At 49.8% G+C, this 25,687-nt stretch overlaps 1 protein-coding gene across 13 annotated transcripts in view; it reads right to left on the reverse strand.

Annotated features, from left to right (window-relative positions):
• Positions 1-8,160, reverse strand: part of Tpcn2 (two pore segment channel 2) — a 29,735-nt gene extending 21,575 nt beyond the window's left edge. For 10 of the 13 annotated variants that reach the window (XR_010053038.1, XR_005486642.2, XR_005486643.2 and 7 more), the window contains exons 1-5: positions 7,980-8,160; positions 3,911-3,969; positions 2,996-3,072; positions 2,450-2,627; positions 929-1,045 (exon numbers count right to left, since the gene is read on the reverse strand). Coding sequence is in view for 7 of the 13 variants with exons in the window: in XM_039079208.2 (XP_038935136.1) it covers positions 929-1,045; positions 2,450-2,627; positions 2,996-3,072; positions 3,911-3,969; positions 7,980-8,040 (492 nt within the window). In the remaining 6 variants the exon portion in view is untranslated. The remainder of the gene's footprint in view (positions 1-928; positions 1,046-2,449; positions 2,628-2,995; positions 3,073-3,910; positions 3,970-7,979) is intronic. The other 3 variants (NR_174187.1, NM_001399445.1, XM_063264183.1) reach the window with 2 other exon arrangements.
• Positions 8,161-25,687: the final 17,527 nt, after the last annotated feature.

Consider the following 25,687-nt stretch of genomic DNA (forward strand, 5'->3'; position numbering starts at 1 on the left):
GCATCAGTAAGAAATGACGGCTATACAACCATCCCCCTCCTGTTCCGGGAAGGCATGGGCACTTCTCCCTCAGTCAGGAGAGGAGCTGCACCTTACGAGGGAGGGTAAGATACAGTCCTGAGTGGACATAGGAGGTGGAAGGTGTCAAATAGCTGTGGAATTGTGCCTCCATCCCGTCAGCCTCTGCTGGGTACGGGAGCAGAGACCCACCACCCATGCATCCCCCAGCGTCTCCCTGTAGGACCTAGGGAAGGTTGCAGGCTGGTGATAAGAGCTACCCTCCTTCCCATCACCAGCTGTCCTTACCAGGCAGGACCAACCCAAAGGGTGGAGAACAAGCCAGCTCTGCACTCCACCCCTGGAGTTCCCAGTGTGACTTCCCATCACCCCTCTGGGCTCCACTAAGTCCCCTGCACTAGTGTTAGACCCTCTATTCAATTCCACCAGCGAACCCACCTTCCCAGCACACCCTAACAGACCCATGAAGGCCAAACCAACCTTCTCCTGTCTCTCTGCCCATTTACTAGGGTTCTGAGTGCTTCTGAGGAAGCAGGGCATTGTGGTCAGAGCTGACACAGTAGATGAGGCTTCCTTACAACTGAACTCAAACTGCTCTGGATGTGAAACTATGGGCACTGTATGCCTGGGACACCTCTCTTATAAGGGGCCACAGGAGAGTTCACTGAACCTGAAGGACCAAGAGTCCCAATGACTTGGACCCTGCTTCTCGTTCCTCTCACCAATGGGACACCACAGGTGAAAACTTGGCCCTTGAGCCACAGCCGCTCTCCTTCTGTGAGAGCAGGATCCCTAGTAGAGGGAAACCAAAGCCCTCCAAGATATGGGCTCATGGCCACAGAGGGCTCGGCTGCACCTGCCTGTCACACCCACAATGCTGTCTCCGTCTCACAGCCCACGTACCACCTACCTCCTCACAGTTGAGGCTCAGCGAAACGATCCAGTCCACCACAGACACAACCAGCACCACAAAGTAAGCCAGCAGCCACAGGTTCTGCTGCAACTGGGCCTGCCCCACCAGGTAGCCCTGCAAGAGACAGGAGGCATGAACAGGAAGCCAGGCAGACATGGGTCTTAGCCAGGCAGAGGACATCAGTACACACACAAGGGTGTGGACACAGAGCGACGAGTTCCAACAGTCTGGTCGTCACGCACTACTGGTAGGGAACAAAATGTTGAGCTGGGGTCAGGAAGTATGCATTCATGCCAAGGCCAATTGGGACTCACTATGCAACCTCAGGGTGGCACTTGGCCTCTCTGTATGGTTCCTTATTGGTGACAGTTCCATCAGCTTTGTCTATCTAAGCCATGTGAGCAGGGGAGCATTTAAAAAGACCGGAGGACAAACAGGACACACAATGGGTGGGCTTGGCAGGCACTCCAGGATATGGACTTATGGCCACAGAGGGCTCAATCTAGGAGGTGGGGTCCCCGCCCAACCTGCCCTCTTGATGTCTCACCATCACACTTGCCTCTAGAGGTCACGGCCTATGGATAAAATCATTTGATCTCTTTCACCTTGAGAACACACACATGCACCAGCCATTCAGACCAGTGAATACAAGTTGTCGCCAGTTAAAACCCACAGCTACACATCACACCATGGGCAAAGATAGAAGAGATAAGAAATTGCCTTGAGCCCACCAATATCTCTCTCTCTCTCTCTCTCTCTCTCTCTCTCTCTCTCTCACACACACACACACACACACACACACACACACACACACACACACACACACAGAGTTGGGGGACCAGCATTTAGTATACTCCTCAGCCCTCACACTTGGGACTACAGGGCAGATGTCAGACAAAAGTACCACCCGACAGACAGGCCATAGAAAGCTAAGGAAATCCAGGGCCCAGGCCAAAGGCTGACAAGGCTAACAAACACTACAGTGCTGTAGGCAGCACACAAGCTGTACTGGGAGTGTCACCTCCATCATCAGAAGAATCTAGCCACGTACAGAATCCAGTCAGACACACAGCAGGCCTGTGTGGGCGAGACGTCACCTACACTGCACCTAACTCCTCTACTAGGGATGGTAAGGTGAGCTGTGAGGAGGGACCACCCACAGTCTCCCAGTGGAACTGTCCGAATCCAGCTTTCACACAGGGTCCAGATATGAAAGAACCCAGGCCTGGATCAGCTAAATGCTACAGTGAGTACAGGAGCTTGTTCCTCAGCTCGAAGGCCTAAGTTTGATCCCCAGAAACCACAGGGTAAATGGAGAAAAATGACTCCCCCCAAGTTGTCTCAGGCCTCCTTATAGGAGTGCACATGAGTGTGTGCAAACAGAAGTAAGCAAACTAAGACAGCACCCACACCCCAGGCCTTTGTTCAAAGTGCCAAAGCTCACTAGCGACCACACAATGAAAGCTTGGGACAACACTCAGAGCTCTGTGGGTAGGACCTGTGTACCACCCATCTCACCTTCACAGAGAGGTCAGCCAGGAAGACCAGCAAGCAGAGCGCCTCAATTGTCTCTGTCAGGCCACAGGGTGGCTGCCAGGGCTGGGAGCGGTAGCGCACATCCGCAGTCCTTGTGAAGGAAGATGGGACCTCCACAAAAGCCAAGGCCAGGATCAGGAAAATGGTGAAGCCCAGCACTCTGGGAAGGAGGCAAGCAGTCAGTGGGTGAGGGGATGCTGCCTGTTGAACCAGGAAGCATGCTGTCAGGAGCACCAGGGTCTAGGGGTGGAAGGCAGAAGCTAGTACTTCCTAGGTATGGCTACCATGCTTGGCCCGGTGACACAGCCTTGCCCAAGACTCAGTGGCTAGGCTGACCCAGCATCCTAAAGGGGAATCTCTCAGTAGCAGTAGCTGTCTAGCCACAGCTGGCTGCCCCCTGAAGGAGGGACCAAGGGTCATCCCTGTGCCCAGGAGGACTGGAAGGATGGCTAGCTCAAGAGAGCATAGGATTGGCCCAGCCCCACCAAGCAGGCCTGCACGGTGGGTTCCACTGGGATGCAATCTTACCGTTGGCACACGTTCGAGTAATACCAGCGGTAAAGCCACAGTGAGCCAGCGTCCAGGCGGTGGTAGATGGATCGGTACTGGAAACAAAGGCATATAAACATGATAGATCCTCCCCCACACAGTCACACACAGGGCGAGATGAGCAGAGTCCCTCCAGGGCCAAGCAATAGAGCACAGTGAGTCTGGTCCCTGGGCCAATGCTGCACACATGGTCCCCAAGTGCTATACGCAGAGACGTTTGGGTTGGGTCTCTCCAGAATCTCACACACAGGAAGGTGTGTGGTTCTTCCAGTGTTGTACACACAGGACATGAGCGCTGTCTCCCCATGATACACACAAAGGAGCTTGAGTGGGGTCACCTCTGTGACACACACAGATAGGTATGGGAGAAGTCCACATATGTCTATGCCCAGACTGTATCACCACACATGGCCCAATGCAGTGCTCCAATCTCCCCAGAGGCAAGACACATCCAGTGAGCTATAGGTAGCCAGTCTGTGTCAGAGAGACAAAGCAACCCCTCACTGGGTCTCAGGATTAGATCAGCACAAGCTGCAGACCTTGCCCAGTGGCGAGAGCTCCCTTGACACGGGCTAAGACTATGCCTTCCTGCCTCTGCCCAGAGTTTCTTCTCTTCCATGCAAGGATAGCTACACCCTCCAGGATATCTGTATTCACCCTGCAGACGTCTCCTGGACCTCGACCTGGCACAGGGTAGCCCAAGACAGGCTTCAGTATGTGCTAAGCCAATGACCATGATTCCAACACCAAGGAGATGGCCTCCATCAGAAGACAAGAGGAGATGGCTCCACGTGCCTGCCATCATGTCTATCCTAAACTCGAGGCATTCGCTCAGGACAGTAAGGAAAAAAGGGACAGGGCAGACTCCAAGTCAGGAGGGCAGCCACCACACACCTTTATGGCATCTTCAATGAAGACCACAGCCTGGTCTATGCAGAGCTCCTGATCAGCGCCTGCAGGAAGAGGGAACACAGCAGGTGAAGGAATGGGACAGTACAGCCTCACCTCTACAGGCTGAGTACACAGGGGGAGGGAGGGGTGTTGGCTGATGCTGTCTGCAGCCAGAGGCCCTTTACTTCAAAGTGGGTCTGGGTCCAGGTCAAAGTCCCGACCAGATAAGAAACACATACATCATGAGTAAAGACACCAGGCCCAGAGTGGAGGCAGCTCTAGTCCACACCTGCACTGCCCAGGGCACAGCATGTGTACAAGGACACAGAGGCAATGAGTCCTGCAGAATCCCGGCCTCATACTCAGGACTCACAGCCCACCCCCGTCTACTAACTGGGCTAGTGCAGGTACGGTCGCCCCTGTCAAGTAAATGCCAGTGGCCACCTATGTGGTTCCCAAGTGGATGCCATGAGGCAAATGTGGTGCGGGAGCCCCTGGTGCTCAAGGGGGCTCCCAGAAGGGGCTGCTGACCATTCTGCTAGTCCATGCCACCTCTGCCTCCTGTTCAGCCAGCGTCCTCCACTGTGAGATGGGGTAACCTCTCTACAGTGAGCACAAGATTTCAGACCAACCGGGGGAACTACAGCCAGACCCAAAGGCCTCGTTCTCACTCTCCAGCCAATACTAATAACCACTTAGATCTAACTCCCTCCTACCCCTACCTCAACCCCTCTCCTCAGGACCAAGCAGCCCCCAAATAACCCTGAGCAGAGGAACTAGGGGACTGCTCACCCCAACAGTTCACACCACACTTGGAAACAAGGTGAAAACCCCTGCTTATCTCAGTTTGTAGTTCTGTTTTTTATAAAAATCTGGCCTCGTGGCACTCACAGGAACCGCGCCCTGCTAAGAACAGAGCCATCATAGCAAGAAACCCTAAGACCAGCACACAGACATGGACAGAGCCCCGGGGGCTGCCTACACTGTGTGCCCTCTGTCTCTAAAGAGCCACCTGCTCCAGATCTTGGGGCTCACAGACCAGAGGCAGTACATCCCAGAGGATGACCAGAGTTGCACCTCAGTCTGCTGCATGCACCTAGCCATGCTACAACACCCTGTCAACCAGGACCTCAGTTTCTCCACGTGTATGCTGTGATGGTTTTTATGTGCTCGGCCCAGGGTGTGACCTTGTTGAAGTAGGTGTGCCAATGTGGGTGTGGACTTAAGACCCTCACCCCAGTTGCCTGGAAGCCAGTATTCAGCTAGCAGCCTTCAGATGAAGATGTAGAACTCTCAGCTCCTCCTGGACCATGTCTGCCTGGATGCTGCCATGTTCCTGCCTTGATGATATGGACTGAACCTCAGAACCTGTAAGCCAGCCTCAATTAAATGTTATAAGAGTTGCCTTGGTCAGGGTGTCCACGGCAGTAAAACCCTAAGACATATGCCCATAAGGGTTATCCTAAGGATACCCTAAATGTTTCTAAGAGAGTCGCTGAGGGTAGTGAGTGCAGGCACTCCCAATTTCCCGGAATGGCTATGAACGAGAAGTCATACTGCTGTGTTCCCAGCATGGCAGAACTGAAAACCGACTGGCCCAGTAAGAAAGCAGCTGAGGGCAGCCTGAGAGAGCCTGGAAGCCTAGCCATGCCAGAGGGAAGGCAGAGCGGGCATGGAGCCATGAACCACAAAAGCTCCTTCCATCTAGCCTCTGGCTGCTATCGTGTAAGATCCTGGGTCCCGCTGCCCAAGTTCACCCAGGCGGCAGGTGCCTGAAGAAGGCCCTTCCACTCATACCTCAGCATCCTTCCCACCCTGCAGTAGCCAGCGGGGACTTGTCACAACCTCTAGGAAGCATGTCCTGGGTTTCTGGGGGTCCCCAACGCTCAGAGTCCATATTATACCCCATCCTGTTACTTGGTAACTCATTCTGCCCACCCACTCCCTTTCCTGCTGCTTTGCCACAGTACCCCATCACATCACACATTCTGAACTTGACCCTGCCGAGGCCTAGCTCTCCAGAGCCCGTAAGACCTCACTGCAGTTGTCTACCAGAAAACCTTCCTCCTACTTGAGAGTCATGAGACTGCCCTGAGCTCATGACTCTAGGTGACAAACACCTACCTGTTCATACCTATAACCACAACCATTGGGGCCAGGGGCCTTCCGCTGTACACACAGGGTCAGAATGAGGCAAAGTGAGGGAAAGTAGCAGAGGCTCAGACAGTGTCCCCTACGATATCCTCTACTCCCTGACAGCCAGGTCTAGGCCTGCTCTCTCACTCTACGCAGTCATTCAAGATCCCTATCCCACTTGCTGTGTGACCTTGACAAGCCCCTCACCTTTCTGCACAGGTTCCTCCCCGACCTTTCCCAGCAGAACCCACGGATAAAGGTCCTCTGCTTTGTAGTTAGTCCGCAAAGCCCATAAGTACCGTCATCTTGTTTTAAGCAGTCAGGAATAAGCTAAGAACCACTCTATGAAGCCTTTGACAGAGGCCAGTCAGGTGAGCCTGGTTTAGCAGGACACAACTACAGCGACCTCTGGGATCCCTGGAGAGGCCTTCAGCAACAGCTACCCACTCTGAGAGTTTATCACAGAGCAGCCAAACTCAGAGCCTAGAGACTCTCTCACCCACGGGATGCTGGCCCGGAGACTGAAAGCTCCACTCTCGTAGACAGCACAGCCCAGGAGATGCAAATACAGAGAGCGTTGTCTGGGTTCTCAACAGCCCGACCCAAACCAGTGTGTGGACAAAGAGCCTCCAGAGTTTCTCAGGCGACACTGCCCAGCCTTCCCACGGAGTCTCTCATGTGACAATGCCCAGCATTGAGTCTCGCCTCAACAGAGAGACTAACCCTGTCAGTTCTCCATTCTGCAGGGGCAAGATGTACAATCATCATGGCACCGCTGTCCTGGACATCTGTCAAGACCCACACACCAGACTCCACAGAATCTCTCTTAGGATCTTCAAAATGTGTCCCCTACCCCACCAGTGTGTCACTACCCCCTTTTATTGAGACTCGAACTAAGTAATCTGCCAAAGACCCACATCCAGCAACTGGCAGCTCCAGAAAGGTCCCCAGATGTCATCACGCAAAGCATGTGTCCCCTGAACCATATGCCCTGTTCCTGTTAAGGGGTCTCAACACAGAGAGGGAAGGGGATAGATGAGTGGTCACCTCAGTGTCTAGCTTCCTGTCTCCCATTACCAATCCTGTGACCTCACTATTCAATGAAAAGGCACGTACTATGGGTAGACAGGTGCGTGCCCCACCTGCTATGGTTGGTACTATGTGCCAACCCAGTCTGCTCCCAAATAGGAGAGGAAAGGAAGTCCAAAAGGGGAAGTTTAAATAACCAGACCAGAACACACAGGGCAGTGACCACACCAGAAGTCAGGGTTGTGACCTTAAATAGGTCATAGGTGAGGAGGGCGTGCTTGCTTGCGTTCTCTCTCTCTCTCTCTCTCTCTCTCTCTCTCTCTCTCTCTCTCTCTCCCTCTCTCTCTCTCTCTCTCTCTCTCTCCCCTCTTCCTTCTCAGTCTCTGTGTGTGTGTCTCTCTGTCTGTCTGTCTCTCTCTGTCTCTTTCTCTGTTCTCTGTCTCTCTCTGTTCTCTCTACCTATCTCTGTGTCTCTGTGTGTGTGTCTCTCTCTGCCTCGGTTTCTTCATGAAGATGCCTGGGAAGCTGACTCCACTCTCTCTGGTCAGCAATGTCCCTGACCAAGGAAAGGAAAAGGAAAGAAAACCCTGAGACACTAAACGGAACAGGGAAGGAAGCCACCCTGGCCTCAAGACACCAGCTTCAGCCCCTAGCAGCCAAAGCTAGGGTGTTCCAGAGGGTGTTCGGCCACTTACTGCCTGGGGACCATGGGCTGGAGAACGCTTCTCTCTCTAAGCCTCAGTTTCCCCATGAGGAAGAATCTAGAGTGGTGGTGCTGTAACCCCAACACTTGGGAGGCGAAATCAAAAGGATCTGGAGTTCAAGGCCAGCCTGGCTACTTGAGACCCTGTTTCAAAAAGTAAGAAGAAAAAAAGAAAAGTAAAAGTGAAAGTGCCACCTCACTCACCAGAGTGGGCCTGGCCACCACCTCGGTCCCGGCCCAGAAGGGGCTGCGCTTCTGCCGCCATACCACCTCTATCACCGGCCAGACCGGTCCCCGCAGCGAGAGCCCGGCGTTCCGGAGGAGGAGCGACCTCTCTGTGATGACTCCCAGCGACACCCAATGAGAACGGAGAGCTAGTGCTGGAAGGCGGAAGCAACAAGCCCCTCCTCCAATGGGTGGAGCTCCGCTTCTTTGCAGAGGGGAGGGGCAGAAGAGTGAGAAGCTAGGCTCTCAAGGAAGTTTTTTTAAACAATGCAAATTACTACTATTCCCCCCCCCACCCCCAGCCCTAGGAATGTCAGGAGACTTTTCTAGAGAGTGCTGAGAGTGAGTAAGTGAGTGAGTGGGTGAGTGAGTGGGTGAGTGAGTGACTGACTGACTGTGACTGACTGACTGTGACTGACTGACTGTGACTGACTGACTGACTGACTGACTGACTGACTCTGACTGACTGACTGACTGACTGACTGACTGTGACTGAGTTTGCTTGCTTGCTTGCTTTAATTTTGAGTGCCTTATAACAAGCCAAGCAAGCTCTCAACCCCCAGCTACACCCAAAGCCCAGAAGTGTTTAAGCAAGCATTTTGTGTGACTCAAAGCCCAGAAGTGTTTGAGCAAGCATTTTGTGTGTCTCTGACACATATGAGTACTGTGTACAAGAGAATGACCACAAAGGTCATCCCCCACAAAAACAAATCTTAAATTTCTCCTCTGAAAATAGGCTAAAGCTTGAAACTGAGCATGTTGCTGCGCAGACATGGAATCCCAATACTACAGGCAGAAGGGACAGGATTGATACCAATCTGGGAACAGCCTGCTACTAGTTAATTCCAGCAGAGAGAGAGAGAGAGAGAGAGAGAGAGAGAGAGAGAGAGAGAGAGAGAGAGAAGCTGAGACAGAGACAGCTGTTATCTGTTGCCTGTCAGTCTGGGAGGTCAGAAGTCCAAAGATAGGGGTATTTTTTGAGGCCTGAGAGACTGAAATCAAAGTATGGCCACTCTACTGGGATCTTTTTAAATTTTTTCTTTTATTATTGTTGTTGTTGTGTGTGTGTATATATATGTTAATGTGCATGTCCATGACTGTGTGTATATGTATATGTGTGTATATGACTGTGTAGTGTAGGCATGTTCAGACATACCACATAGCTAGCACATGGGAAGGTCAGAGGACAACTTTCAGGAGGCTGTCTTCAGCCTCACTATGGGATATTCTTCAGAGACTGAGAAAAAAAACCCACCTTGGGCACATCCAAGAAACAAGCTGAGTTAATTTCCTTGAAGCTTGGACTGAAAGCCATGCTTACACACTTGCTGGATGTATTCCTGGGGTTCTTGGGATGGCTCCTGGGGTCACTATATCCCTCCCACACGCACCCTCTTCACAGCTGCAAGCACGGATTGAATCCCCAGGTTCCAAATGTGCCACCTCCACATTCGGCCCAAGACCTACTCCTCTCTGACTCTGCTTTGCCCATCCCCACAGGTTTGTTCCCTGGGGAGGGCAGTTAATGCACGTACATCAGCGGTGGTGGCTCAGGGCCTTTAATCCCAGCCCTCAGGAGGCAGGATCTCTAAAAGTTTGAGCCTTGTCTAGAGTTCTAGGACAGCAAGGGCTATACACAAAGAAGCCCTATCTCAAAAACAAAATAAAACAAAACAAACAAAAAGCCACATGAGCCATAAGGTTTACCATGTTCAAGTCCAGAGCAGCCGTGTGGAGCCACTCACAATACTGTACTGGGGTCACTCCACTGTCTCACGCTCCATTCCTCTGGAGATACTGAAACTATCCTGTTTTCAAACTGACAGTCATTTATCATTTAATGGCATTTATTTATTTATTTATTTATTTATTTATTTATTTATTTATTTATTTCAAGCACATCTTGCTGAGTTGCCCAGGCTGACTTCAAATTTACAATCCTCCTGCCTGGATCAAGGGTAATCTCTGTCTCTTTAAAATTTATTTATTTTTTTCATTTCAACATGTGTGTGTGTGTGTGTGTGTGTGTGTGTATTTAAAAAAAACCCATCTAATTTAATAGAAACAAGGTCACAGGGTAAAAGCCTTATGTAGCCCAGGCCACTGAGGTAGTTCCCCGGTGAAAGCACTTGCCATCAGTCTGAAAACCTAAAGCTGACCCCAGTACCCATATCCCATGTGGAGGATGGAGAGAAAGAGCTCCTGACAGTGACCTTCTTACCTCTACTCTCTCACACACACAGTGGCACACACATGCATACAAAATAAATAAATCGAATTCAGTTTCAGAGATGATATTTTCTGGAGGCTGTCTCCATGGCTACGAGCACTTGCTCTTTCAGAGGACCTGCTGTCCAAGCACTCACCTATCAACCACTTGTAAACCCACTACCAAGACATCCGAGGCCTCCTCCGACCTCTGGAGGCACTAGGTACATGATGCACACACGGACGGACAAAACACTCAGACAGAAAATAAAGGGTTTTTAAAGATTTATTTATTTATTTATTTATTTATTTATTTATTTATTTATTTATTTAATATGAGTACACTGTAGCTGTCTTCAGATACACCAGAAGAGGGCATCAGATCTCATTACAGATGGTTGTGAGCCACCATGTAGTTGCTGGGATTTGAACTCAGAACTTCTGATGGCTCTTAACTGCTGAGCTATCTCTCCAGCCCGAAAATGAAGTTTAAAGATGAAATTTTCCATAGATAGGATGGACCAGTGCTCAAATTAAAAAAAAAATGTCGGGGTTGGGGATTTAGCTCAGTGGTAGAGCGCTTGCCTAGGAAGCGCAAGGCCCTGGGTTCGGTCCCCAGCTCCGAAAAAAAAAAAAAAAGAACCTTTAAAAAAAAAAAATGTCGACAAGAGGCTGGTACTGTAGCTCGGTAGTGTGGCGTTTGCCCGGCATGAATATGATTATGAATGTGCCCCTGGGCGTGAACCCAGCATACCTCCCCACAAAACACACACACACACACACACACACACACATATACACACACACATACACACACACATACACACACATGCATGCACACACACGAGACAGATGCAAATTAGTTCCACAGAGCCCATCAGTCCACAGACATCAGATGATCAGTTCTAGAAGTTCTCACAGGTCAGGGCTAGTCCTGAGCAGCCCTGACTTCCTGGGGACCTGACCAATTTTTATGTGTGACTCTACTCTCCCCAGCTTATATAGCACAAATGGGGCTAGACCAGGGACAGGTCTACTCTCTGGATGCCCCATGGTGCCCTGACACTGTTTACCTTTGCTAGTGTACGCTCCACAGGTAAAGTCTCAGTCACACAAGATGGTCCCACCTCGCATGCAAACCTCAGGCTTCATGACCTTCAGAGAAATTGGTTATAAACATAGGATGCCCCCACACCCATTCTCAAGTTTAAAAAAGAAAGACAGGGGTTGGGGATTTAGCTCAGTGGTAGAGCACTTGCCTAGCAAACGCAAGGTCCTGGGTTCGGTCCTCAGCTCCGAAAAAAAAAAAAGAAAAAAGAAAGACAAAGAAAAGAAAGCTAGAATGGCTCACAGAATTAAGGTAGACATTTAACTACTGCTGGTATAAGTTATTGAACTACATATGCCTTGGGGAGTGGTCTATGTGCACCTGAGTGCAGTGCCTGAGGACACCAGCAGAGGGCATCAGATCACCAGAGGAGGACAAGCCATCCCTAAGCCTGGAGTTACACTTGGGAGCTACAGATGAGGGTGAAAGGGAACTGAACTCAAGTCCTCTTCAGCAAGAGCAAGAAGAACAGGAAGTGCTCTTAACCACTGAGCCTTCTCTCCATCTCCTACTATCAGTTCATTATAAAGCTCAGGACTCAGGCACAGCTCAAAGGAAGAGGCGCACAGGTGCGCTGCCTGACAGGGGTCTCTGTGCTTTCTCAAGACACATCACCTTCCTGATGGTTCCAAGGTTTCTTCATCAAGCTAGGAGTCTGGGCTTACTGTTCAGGATTTTTAAAAAGGTTCCCTTAAGTAAGCCCGATAATTAGATGTCAGTCATGTTGACCTAAGCCTGTAGACACCAGACTGATCCCTCTGGCAATCACATCCTACCCTCAGAAGCATAAAGTCAAGGATGATAGAAGGGGCTTAGTATGAATACCAAAGTCTGTGCCCACCTTGTAGGGGAGTTAGAAGCCTGGAACTAGATTAACAGGAGACAAATATATTTTCTGATTATGGCATAATTCTGTACGGCGGCTCTGGGGAGGTCCTCTTCATCCCCATTCCATGGTGATTAGCTATACTGAGTCCCTTCTGGATTGGCTACCAAAGGCCTAGTGTCTCTTCATACTCAGTTACCAACAAGGCAGCCAGCTCTATCAGAAAGAGCCCAGGAGGGGTTGGGGATTTAGCTCAGTGGTAGAGCGCTTGCCTAGCAAGTGCAAGGCCCTGGGTTCCGTCCCCAGCTCCGAAAAAAAAGAAAAAAAGAATTCCACAGAAAGAGCCCAGGACATAATTACAGCCCTTCAGAGAAGCAATAGAGGTCACTCTCGATGTGTCCTATGAACCAGTAAGATGCAAGCCAGCAGCAGGTTCTGTGCCAGATCCAGCCTGCCCTTAAGGGATGTAATTACTGGGACCTGGAGCGTAAGACAATTCATCAAATTTGATAGAGTCTTTTCTATCAAATACTATAAAACTTATTATGTTCAAGACAAAGAATTAAAGGGAAGCAGAGGCAGGTGGAGCTCTGTGAGTTCAAGGCCAGCCTAGTCTACAGAGTAAGTTCTAGGGAGGCCAGGGCTGTTATGTAGACAAACCCTGTCTTAGAAAAACAAAACAAAAGACAAGGAATTAAAATCTTTTTACCTTCCTCACCTTGTAAGACTTTTATGCAAATATTTTAATCATCCCACCTGGCGAAAGCTTTGTTTACACAGAGATCAATGACTGCACTGTTCTGGGAATCTGATGGTCTGGAGCCCTGCACCAACTCTTTTCAGACTAGCCAATCGAATAAGCCCGTGAGGTTGGACTTTAGCCAATGGAGAAAAGACACAGCCCCCACACGAGTTAGAATAAAAACCAGATGTACACTCTGGGAGAGATGGCTCAGAGGTTAAGAGCACTGGCTGCTCTTCCAGAGGTCCTGAGTTCAATTCCCAGCAACCACATGGTGGCTCACAACCATCTGTAATGAGATCTGGCACCCACTTCTGGCTGTGCAGTACAGAACATTGTATACCTAATAAATAAGTAAATCTAAAAAGATTTTTAAAAAGCAAATCGAAAACAGATGTACTTCCTTTCTCTGTGTGTCCGCTCTTCCCAAGTGTCCCGTCTTGATGAAGAGGCAATGTTGCCTTGTCCAAGCACTTTGGTTGGATTTTTCTTTGTGGTTGATCTTTTTTTCTTTATGACCCCAAACTTCTTTCTTTCTTTCTTTCTTTCTTTCTTTCTTTCTTTCTTTCTTTCTTTCTTTCTTTCTTTCTTCCTTCCTTCCTTCCTTCCTTCCTTCCTTCCTTCCTTTCTTTCTTTTGTTGAGACAGGGTTTTTCTGTGCAGCCCTGGCTGTCCTGAGACTCACTGCTGTCCACACTGGCCTCTGTTCAGATAACCCACGCATACTCTATCAGCTGACCATGAGGTGTCTCTTTCTCAACTGTTCATTGCTGGGCTGGGCGGGAGCCAAGCTGGCAGGATATGTAAATGTTTGCTGCTTCCTCACTTGTCCAAAGAGAAAGGTAAGCTGCTATGGGTAAGGTCCTGCAGCCTTCAGAACCAACTGGGTGGGTAAGGAGTGTGGTTTTTTTGCATGATAAAGAGCCAGTGTGTTGAGCTCTAGCAGAAGGATCAAGAGGGGGACAGAGGAGGATGATGAGAAAACAGAGCTGGGCAGGGAAGCAAGGAGGAGCCCTCGTAGCCAGGACACAGTATCGAGAAGTCAGGTTAAGTTTGGCTGGATTAACTGAGGGACTGCCCCAGCAAGCAGGCCAATAGCTTTATACTACACAGATATCTTTATTATTAAACTTCAAGTGGGTCCCCCAAAAGGCCTTAAGCTCAGAAATCTACCTACCTCTGCTTCCCAACTGCTGAAATCAAAGGCATGCGTCGCTATGCCCAACATATTTCTAACATAGGGTCCTTGGGGATTCTCTTAGCCTGTGTTGCTATAACTGATTGAGGCTGAATAATAAAAAAGACTTCACTTGGCACAGAAGTGTCACAATGCCGGCATTCAGGAGACAGAGGCAGGAGAATTCAGTTTGCTTACCCACGCTTGGGGCCAAGGAACCTGCCATCTCTGAGTTGCTGATAAGGGAATTGAGGCTGGGGTAGGGGGCTCTGTATGGTTCCTGCCCAAGGCTGGATCATCAGATGGACTGGAACAGCGTCCCACAACAGACTCAGCCTTCCACCCACAGCATCAACAGCCACAGGTTCAGCAGGTGAGCTGCTGACAGAGTGACACAAAGGGCTGTCCGTAGACACAGCAGGATACCGGTGTGCTAAGCCAGATGAAGTGTTCAACAGCCTGAACCAGGAGTTTGAGGTACAGATGAGAAAGGGGGCCTTGCTGGAAACTCCCTTCCCTGAGCTCCTACCCCTGGCCCTAGGCATGCAAACAGAATAGGAGATACACACTGGGATCCAGTCCTCTCCTCCCTCCCATAAAGCACCAAGAGCCTGTGGGTACCACACACTGAGCCTGTCTCTGCACAAAGCTGCATTTCCCAGCAGTGTGTTTGTGGTCTGGGGCCTTGGGTCTTGCAGTGTAGAGAAACCACCTCTTGGTGGAGACACTGGCTTGAACTCAGTCCCTCTCAGAGTCACTGCAGGAATCTTGCCGGACAAATGCCAACCTTCCCTCCCAAGAGCACTACAGTCTGTGCCAACCGTGGCTGAAAGTCAGAAATACATCAGCTTCCCGACACTGCCTGTGATGTTACTTGAAGTGTGCCCACCACAGTGCCCTGGTTTTAAGGAATCCTCCAAATATAGAACCAAATCCTGAATTCCCCTCATCCCCCAGCTTGGCAAGTGTTCTTGAAGAAAGCTTTAGGGATCCAGGGAGGCTGACAGGCAGGGACCTTCCAAGGGGACCTAAGCATCCTCATGACCTGGCCTGACAGGCTGACGTCCAAACCACTGGTCCATCCTACCCAGGCACACCAGGGCTTCCTGCACCACACACTGTGGAGCTAGGTTTTGTGGTTGGACTGAACAACAAGCATGTGCCAACATGGATTTGAACAGCTACTTTAATGGATCTTGTTGATTGTTTTAAGTTTCAAACAAGTGGCTGGGCTGCCTATTTAACATATCAAAGCACACTTGGCACCCAGGTTCTCCCAGCAACCCTCAGTCACTACCTGGTACAGGATATGGTTGGCATACCCCACCCTCGACTCTAGACCTCCCAGCCCAGTGGCTTGGCAGCCCATCCCCCAGAGGCTCTTTCACTCTTCCCTATTTAATCCAGACAGTTTGTTTACCATTCCTCCCTGTCCCTTTCTCTGTTCTCTCCCCCTCTTTCTGCCTCGATGCAACTTCTCTATCCTTGTCCCCTGAGACTGATGAACTCACCTGGGAACTATTCCCAAATAAAAATGCTTTTACAATTTTAATTAGGCTTGAATTGGCTTATTATGTCAGCGGAGAAGCCTATTACATTCATCCACTATTTACACGTGTATTTATTGAGCACCAGGAACTATTCTATGCACCGTTCAATGATGCTTCAAGTGCAACAGCATCAAGTGGTTTCTACAATCGTCCGGGAGAAAACACACATCACCTGCCTTGTCAACCACAGCCTGATACCTGGTAGACCCTCAATTCCACATTCATAAACTGCGAGCCAAAGCGATGGAGGACTGCCATTTTACAGAAGGGAGGCACACCTGTGGGGCCTCAGTCTCTAAACCCATTCTCCCTACCTCCTTCCCTTCACATCCATCTCAGGGCAAACAGTAACAAAGAGTTCTAAAACCATGGTTTCAAGTCACATTGTAGAATATGCCTGTAATCCCAGCATTCTGGAGGCTGAGACAGGAGGATTACCAAGAGCTCCAGTCTTGTTCTACAAAAGAGAGCAAAGACATAGAACAGGGGCTGGGGAATACAATTGTTAGCGTCTTGGCATCTCAAGATGTGGTTATGTGGCCATGTGGTTCTCAAGACCACATAACCAGGTATAGGAGCACACACCTGTAATGCCTGTGCCAGGAGGATCAGGAGTTTCAGGTCATCTCCAGCTACACAGGGAGTTAAAACTAGGCTGGACTATATGAGATTCTGCCTCACAAACTAATAGTAATAGCAAAATAAAAAAGAAAGCACACTCCCTTCTCTAAGGCCCTGTCTCACTTAAGCCTTTAAACTACCCCCAGAATCAGCCAGAGATGATCCCTCTGCCACATTTGAGGAAACTGAGGCTCAAATGTCCCTGTGTTTCACATAGAGAGTGATGGATCCGCAGGCATAGTCTAGCCTACACCTGTGGTGTCTTAGGGATTTACTGCTGTGAACAGACTCCATGACCAAGGCAAGTCTTATAAAGGACAACATTTAATTGGGACTGGCTTATGGATTCAGAGGTTCAGTCCAGTATTCTCAAGGCAGGACCATGGCAGCATCCAGGCAGGCATGGCGCAAGAGGAGCTGAGAGTTCTATATCTTCATCTGAAAGCTGCTAGCAGAAGACTCAGTTCCAGCCTTGGGTCTTAAAGCCCATGTCCACAGTGACACACCTGCTCCAACAAGGCTCTACCACCAAATAGTGTCGCTCCCTAGTCTGAGCATACACAAACCATTACATGTAAGAAGGACATTTAGGTTGGGCACAGAACCCAGAGTGGTGTTGGTGAACAAACTCATACATCCCTGACCCAAGGATTGACCCTTGTCCCTGGGGACTGACCCCTGGGAAAGCCAAATCCTTCCCAGGCCAAGCCTGGGCTGTGCTTGCTATTTTGGGTTCTTCTACCCATGACACTAGCAATGGGAATCTGGGAGACACCAAATGGCTTATTTTGTTGGGAACTAACTGATATGTAGTAGCCAAGGGAGAAAGGAAGGGACAGGAATCTCCAGGGTCAGGCAGGAGTGCCAAGGGCTACAGGACAGCACTGAGGGGACACCGAGGGGACACCAAGGGGGTATGGGAAGAGTAGGCATGGGAGCTGACAGCGGGAAAGAATCATCATCAAGTCAGACCCTCTTCCTCCACACAAGCACATGCCCAGCTCAGAAGGCTTCACACAGCAGGAATGCTGGTAGTTAGGGGAGGAGGGAGCCAGGATGGGCAGCTGGGTAAGCTTCAGAGTTGTGGATTCCTGACTGTGCCTGAGGGACACTGGTATAGGCTGAACATGCTAGGAGCTGTAGGGACAGAGATTCCAAGAAAGGTCTGAGCTTATCACCGACTCCTAGAGCAGTGGTTCTCAACCTGCAAGTTGCGACCCATACAGGGTTGCATATCAAATATCCCACATATCAGATATTTATATTACGGTTCGTAACAGCAGCAAAATCACAGTGATGAAGTATCAACAAAATACTTTAATGGCTGGGGGTTACCACAACCTGAGGAACTGTATCAAAAGGTCGCAGCATAAGGAGGGCTGAGAAACCACTGTCCTAGAGAAAGAGGTCACTGGTACCTATCTGAGTGCATGCTGTCCAGCTGAGGCACACGTTAGAAGAATACTGTCTTGGAAATAGCTTTAGAGGTGGCCCACCTATGCATGTTACCACTGCTGTGCAGTACAGGCGATCCCCGGGCAGGTGGGAAGACATCATCAATGTTGGTCAATTTGTTTGAGCCAGAGCCTGGGCCTGACGGTCCTGGACAAGCCAGGCTCCACCCCTCCCTCAGTAGGCAAAAAAAAAAAAAAAAAAAAAAAAGGCAGAGGAAGGATGTGGCCACACTGGGAAAAGGAACAGAGAGTCCAGTGGCCTCTTGAAGTCCATCTTTGTGGCCCTTGCAGGGCTCGGACTTAAGTAGAGGGCAGGAGGTTTGCATAGCAAGACTGTCCTGGTTGAGGATTGAAGATCATCATTGAGGACTGTCTTGGTCCTGACCATCATTGTCATCTTGGTTTCAATCTCTGTTGTGAGACCGACAAGTTGTCAGACTGTGCAAACTCTTCCTGTCTTCCCCCTGGCTGGCACCAGGCTGCAGCCATTCCATTTCCGAACATGAGACTCCCCAAGAAATTTCAGTAGTCTGATGATCAAAGGATGGGGCGCAGATGTCTCTTTAACACATCGTCTTCATTCAGCACACACCTTAAGTCCTAGCACTCAGAAGGCAGAGGGCAGCCTGGTTTACGTAGTCAGTTCCAGGACAGCCATGGCTACATGGTGAGACTATATTTAGACAAAACAAAACAAAAAAACAACCATCAGATATCTTTATTCCTGCTAGAAAGGACATCACCTTGTTCCCAGCTATGGACAGCTCTGTGCTTGTACGGACACCAATCAGTGGCCTCTACCTCCAGGAGTGCAGGGCAAACTCCAATTGCCCCCAGTTTCCTTGTTCTCTGAGCTCCTGATGTGACCAATGTGTACCAACTCTTCCCAGGAGCGGTCAGGAATGCAGAGCTCAGACCTTCCCTCAGAAGGCCCCATCTTATCTGGGGCCTAAAGAGATTTAAAGCACATAGATGTGTCACAAGGAACTGAGGCCCCATCAACATTGCAGAGGCCCACACCACACCTCACTGGGTCACACGCAGGAATGAAGCACAGGTCAGACCATGCTGACCAAGTAGATGAGCTTGAAAATAGACATTGGGACAAAGGTTTCTCAGCACCCGTGGCTGTTCTGGAACTTTCTCTGTAGACTAGGCTGGTCTCAAACCCACAGAAATCCACCTGCCTCTGCCTCCTGAGTGCTGGAATTAAAGGCTGAATACTGACCAAAAGCAACTTCAGGAGGAAAAGGTTTCATTCAGCTTCCATATCCCAATCACAGTCTGTTGTGCGGAGAAGTCAAAGCAGGAACTGAAGCAGAGACGATGGAGGAGTGCTGCTTACTGGCTTGCTCCCTCTGGCTTGCTCAGCTTGCTTTCTTGTACACCCAAGACCCACTTACCTAGGGATGGTCCCACCCACAGTGGGCTAGGCCCTCCCACGTCAATCCTTTATCAAGGAAATGTCCCCACAGACTTGTCACAGGCCAATCCAGTAGAGGCAATTCCCCAGTTGAGGGTCCCACTTCCGCAGTGACTCTTGCTTATGTCAAGTTGACAGAAACGGCCCAGCACAGAGCTCATCTCTCACACCCGTAACAACCAAAGATGTTTGTGAGAGGGAAAGTTGGAGGAAAAGGCGCCCACAGACCACAAGAGAGGAAAGAAGTGGATTATTAGGTGCACTCACTCCTGCCTCCAATGTTGGCCAGGGTGGGCACTAGGCTTGCATGTAAATGATCACCTTTCAACCGTTTGCCTCTAGCTGGTGGCGCTGTTTGCGGAGGTTATTTAGAAAATGGGAGATGCTGGCTGTGTGGGGCAGGCCTTTTGTCACCACCTTCAGCCCTAGCTCTCTGCTTCCTGTCCACAGTCCTGATGGAAGCTGCTGCTGCAGGCTCCCAGCACTACAAATGAAGCCACTGCTCCAGCCACCATGACTGCCCTTCTGGGATGAACAGTACCGTCTACCAGATGTGTGCAACCCACAGAGAGCTATGGATGCCGCCAGGACAAAATGGTAAACTTACCTACAACATTGCAATATGTTGCCCTAACTCAGTTGTGTGGTTCTCCATCGTGAGCCTTGCAGACAACAACAGATAGCAACATGGAAGTTTGGAAACTCTGCTCATGAACCCTAATGACCTCAGGCGTTTCTCTCAGGTTCCCTCACAGCAGAAAAAGCAATAAATACAGAGATACTAAGTCCAATCTCCAAACACACACACACACACACACACACACACCACACCACACCACACATGCGTGCACACATACACACACAGACCACACACACACCACACACAACACACAACACACAACACACACACACATACCACACACACACCACACACATACACACACACACACCACATACACATACACACACATACACCACACCACACACACACCACACACATACCACACACACACCACACACCACACACACACCACACACATACCACACACACACCACACACCACACACACACACACACACACACACCACACACACCACACACACACACCACACACACACACCACACACATACACACACATACATACAAACACCACAAACACCACACACACTACACACACACACGCGCGTGTGCACATACACACTCACCACACACACAAACATGCATGCGAGCATGCACATGCACACACACACAACACACACACACAGAATTTTAAAAGGAAATAGCAAAAACAATCCTTTAGAAGCCTTGTTAAGACATGGGCATGTCAGAGGGTGAGCCTGATCCTTAGTGACATGTGCAGAGAGATGCAGGGGATACCATGGTCAGAAACAGGCTAAGGCAGCTGTCCCAAGAGGAGGTTGCAGGGCTGCGCCAAGTCTCCTCAGACCCAAATGTTGCATGAAACTCAAGAGAGGGTGCTTTTCCGCACCCATTTTATGTTAACCTATAAGGCTGTAAGAGCTGAGAAGGCATTAGAACAATAGACCCTCTTTGTTCCCAGGCTACAGCCTCTGTATGCCATATATGTATGTAAGTGTGCTTGTGTGCATGCGTGCATGTGTGTATGTGTGCATGTATATGCATATATGTATGTGTGTATGTGTACGTATGTATATATGTGTGTATGTTTGTGTGTATATGTGTATGTGTGTGTATGTATGTATGAATTTGTGTGTATGTATGTGTATGTATATATGTAGTTATGTATGTATGTGTATGTGTGTGACTATGTTATATATGTATGAGTTCTCTGATCACGCAGATTCCACAGGCCTTGGCAGGTCTGAGCAGCTGGGGATCCTGAGTTGGTCTTCGTCAGTTGACTATAAATGTTTTAACATTTATTAATTTTGTATTAAAGGTAGATAGAGTATACACATGTCACTGTGCCTGTCGAAGTCCAAGGACAGATTTCAGGAGTCATTCTCCCTGCCCACCATGTAGTCCCAGGGATTAAACCCAGGTGGTCAGCCTTGATAGCAGCATTTTTCACATTGAGACATCTCTCTGGCATGACAATTCTGAGACCAGCTTTTGCTTTTCTGCTGGACCCCATGTGTGAACCAGTGTGACTGTGAAACACAAAGCTGCCACAAGATTCTAGTGCCCTTTTGACCGAGGATATAGCTCAGTAGTTAGGTGCTTGTCCGGCATGTACAAGGCCCTGATTTCCATCCCAGTCTAGGGTCACAATAATAATAATAATGATAATGATAATGATAATAATAATAATAATAATAATAATAATAATAATAATAATAAAGGGATGTGGCAGGCCAGCCAGCGATGGCATGGCTCCTGCAGACAGGAAGGTCCAGCTGTCCTCTGACATGGGGGGCTTGTAGCAAGCCAGGGAACTTGAGAATGAGAAAGACATGTATGCTCTTGGGATCACAGGACCAAGGCCGCCATGGTTCCACATGTTTCCTCCCTTGATCTGGCACGAATGTATTCATGCCAATCTCTGCATTGGCTACAGTTCTCACTACTGAGACAAAGCCTAGGGGAGGATTGGTTTATCTTACAGTATGAGAGAAGACAGCCTATCATTCAAGAATTGTCCTAGAAGGAGAAATATGGTGCCAGAGAGAGGGCTCCGTGAGTGAATTGCTGCCAAGGTATGGTAGCCGGAGCCTGAGGCTGTTGGCTCACATCTGGGTAGATCAGGAAAGGGTGTGTGTGTTGGTGCTTAGCCGGTGTGGTGGCCTGAATGAGAAATAACCCCTTATGCCCTTGGGTATTTGAACACGTGCATGGTCCCCAGTTTGTAGTGCTGTTTGGGGACCAGTAGAAGACCCAGAGGTAAAAAGGAGTGTTTTCACCAGTGGACCTGTCTGGACTCCAATCCTCACACAAAGTATAAAGTGAATTAAAATTTCTAGCTGGCCCGTACGAAAGACACACAACCCAGGTATGATTTTAGTCATTATGCAGAGACCCTGGTTAGAATTATGTTCATTTGCTTTCGGTTCAAGCTTCTGCTTACATCCCTCCATTCCTGGGTTCTCCACAGTTCTGTCCTCAGAACCTTCATTGCTGGGGTTTACTGAGTCAAACGCAGATGATAATGAATTCATAGGTGGATGGGCAGATGGGTGGATGAATGGATGGATGGGCAGATGGGTGGATGGATGGATGGATGGATGGATGGATGGATGGATGGATGGGCAGATGGATGGATGGATGGATGGATGGATGGATGGATGGATGGATTTGTGTACCAGTAAATGTATTGACTCATGGATGGATAGATGTATGCATGTGGGGGGGGCAGATAATAGTTTGATTGATTGAATAAGAAATGTCCCTCTAGGCTCAGTTATTTGAAAACTCGGTCCCCCCAGCTGGTAGCACTGATGGGGAGGATTAGGAGATGCGGCCTTCCTGGAGGAAGTGTGTCATTGGGCAGGCTTTGACAGTTTAGGTTTCCTTTCATTTCCAGTTGCATTTTCTGCTTCATGCTTGTATTTAAAGATGTGCGCTAAGCTTCCTGTTCCTGCCACCATGCCCTCTGCTTGCTTTCCACCATGATGGACCCAACATTAGCTTTGGGAACTGTAAGCCCAAATAAACTTCTCTTCTGTAAGTTGCCTGGGTCATGGTGTCCTGTCGCAACAACAGAAAAATAGCAAATGCAGTAGTGTACAGATAGACAGAAGGATGAGAGATGGATGGGAAGATGGATGTATAAATGGACAGGTGGGTGGATGGGCAGACAGACAGACAAATGAACAACAATGGTCTTCCACACAGGGACAGAAGGGAACAGAAGCTTCTGGATTTCCTGAGCTGCACTTTTCTTCACTTTCTGTAGTCAGCCTTGCTGCAGAAGGATAGGCCACGCCCTCTCAAACGCAGGAAAGCCAGAGTGACCTGGGAGAGAAGAACATGCTTCTTTCTAGCAGGTTCATGTTCCTGGGTACCTGTCTGACTATGGCCGGCCCCCTTGCCCATTCAATACACTGCAAGGACAGGGGCCCCAGCTATCTTGTTCATCCATCCAGTCCTTAATTCCTGGTACCCAGGAGGTACTCCATAAACACTCAAAGTGTGAAGGCAGTGTGTAGTGCTCTGTTGGGCTGCCAGCTGCAGAAGTTCCTGGGATAGCCCAGCATACCCATCCTGGCAGCCTAAAGCAGGGCCAGTCATAACCACAGAAGCACACTGAGAAACACCTGCCCCCAGGAACCCTCAGTGAGGGAGGGACCAATCCTGAACCCTTGAGAGAGAAAAGTACAGGCAGCCAAGTCCACCTGCATGAACTTTGACCAAGCAGGACAATTAAAAATAAATTTCCCACTGGGTGTAGTGGTGCATACCTATAACCCAAGCACCCAGTGGTATAGATAAAAATATCGAGAATTCAAAGCTAGTCTTGACTACATACACAGTTGAGGACAACCTGGACTACATAAAACTCTATCTAAAAATTAACTAATTAAAATTGTCTCCTTTTGACTGGAAAGGGACAGAAGACACCTATGACAGGGGGTTCCAAACCATGTGGACAGAACATTAAGAGCAAGGATGGCTCAGTGGGTAGAGGTGTTTGCCACCAAGTCTGACGACCTGCGGGCTCTCTCACTTGGACCCGTATGGTAGAAGGAAGGAGCTGACTTCCTCAAGTCATCTTCTGACCTCCACAAGAGTGCTGCAGCAACCACACAGGGCAAATTAATACAAATATAATAATTGTTTAGAAAGCACAAAAGCATGTCTCCTAGACCCTGTCTGTTCACCTCAAGTCTACACTCGTGTCCTGACTGAGTGAATGAATGATGCCAATCACTTGGCAACAATTATTGGCTTAATGCCAATCAAGGGCATGAAATTTTGAGGTCCAATAAGGGCAGTTCTCCCAGGCATCCAAGCCCCTGCTGCCACCCCAGAAGAAACCCCCCAAAGTAAGATGTGATTTCCCAGGGTCTTTAATGATTGGAGGCAGCCATGGGACCCCCACATAGGGCAAGGTCCTCTCTACTGTCCCTTATGAGAACCTAGCCTCTGGACCTCCTCTGCACACAGCCTCAGACCCGTTTCTGCAGGAAGACACAGGTGACTGCTGTAGGTTGCTTGTAGGACTCATGCTAAAATGGTCACCCCTAGTGACTAGGTTAGAAACGTGCAATCTTCCTGAAGGGGATGAATGTCCTCAGGAGAAGGACCTCAGAGAGCTTATGGTCCCTTGCCCTGAGGACTCGGCCAGCAGGCATGTCTGTGATTCGGGATGAAGATGAGTGTCACCCGTCTGCAGGGCTCAGAGAAAGAAGCCCCAGGTGCTCACGAACACGGGGCGTGGCCTTCTGTGGGCCCACAGCAGCCCCAGTGGACAGGTCAGTGACTCCAGAGACCCTGCACACTCAGGGTAAGACGAGCTCCCTCTAATAAGCACCTCACGCTTGTTTGTCAAAGAAACATATTTCCATACCAAATAAGGCCTCGGGCTCCACAGCCTCTGCCCACTTCACACAATTCCTTTTAAGTGTCCAAGCGCAATTATACTTGGCCAGTGCTGGGATCAGGCCTCCCCCGGGTTCCCAGTGTAAACAAGTGGCCCAGCTGGGACACAGCTGCCTGCCCCGGAGAAGGAGGCCGGGTCACCATCCTCCCTGCTGCCTGCCTAGCCTCTCTCAGCCTCTAGAATCTCAGAAAAATCCCTGCCCACACCTCCCCCCAAAAGTCCCAGGAAGCCAGCTGGCCTCAAACAGGCAAGCGTCCAAGGCTCCCTGCTCTCAGGTTCCTTTGGTGCAAGGGACAGAGAGGTTTCTCCATGGGCAGGAGGAGGCTCCAGCACAGGTGCAGGGAGAGGTTTATTTCTGGGCTCCCTGTAAGATGCCCACAAGGCACAGCTCCCCCAATCTAGGCACTGCTCACTCCCATAGGAAAGTGTGGCATTCCCTCAGGCTTCTTGGGTCATGAGAAAGTTGGCCCAGGGCAGGAGGCCTCAGCGCCCCACCCTCATGGCCAACCCTCTGCTCCCTCCGTACCCACCCAGGCTTCGGCTCCATTCCCTGGCCACTAACTTTTTCCAGGACCCCTTCTCTGGGGGCAGGGTGACTCATCTTCACGGAGAAGCTCACGCACCAGGCATGGTTGCTCGCCAACTTCCCTGCTCAGCCCAAGCAAGCAAGGGCTGTGATTTTCCATTTGCGACATCTGATTGTTATTAGGGTTGGAGAGAAGGGAATTCCTTGTTCCACAGGCCCCAGGAGGCCCCCAGGAAGGTTCTGGGGTGGCAAGGGGGACGGGTTGGTGCCATCTGGGTTGTGTAGCCTCTCTGCCAATTCTCCACCACTCTCCATAGGGGTCCCTCGCCTGCTGCCTCTTGGCTTCTCTGTGCTAGTCCCTCAGTCAGTTCAAACAACGGAGAAGACATTCTCCTACCACCTCTCCACGGTCACCACATGCCCTGAAATGCCCACTGGAAACAAGCGGAAGGCACCAAGTGAGTGAACAACCCGCAGCTCCCCCTACTGGGGCAGCCCTCTGGAGCTGCAGGATATAAGGGATATTAACAT

Source organism: Rattus norvegicus, chromosome 1 (assembly GCF_036323735.1).
Source record: "Rattus norvegicus strain BN/NHsdMcwi chromosome 1, GRCr8, whole genome shotgun sequence".
Taxonomy (NCBI): domain Eukaryota; kingdom Metazoa; phylum Chordata; class Mammalia; order Rodentia; family Muridae; genus Rattus; species Rattus norvegicus.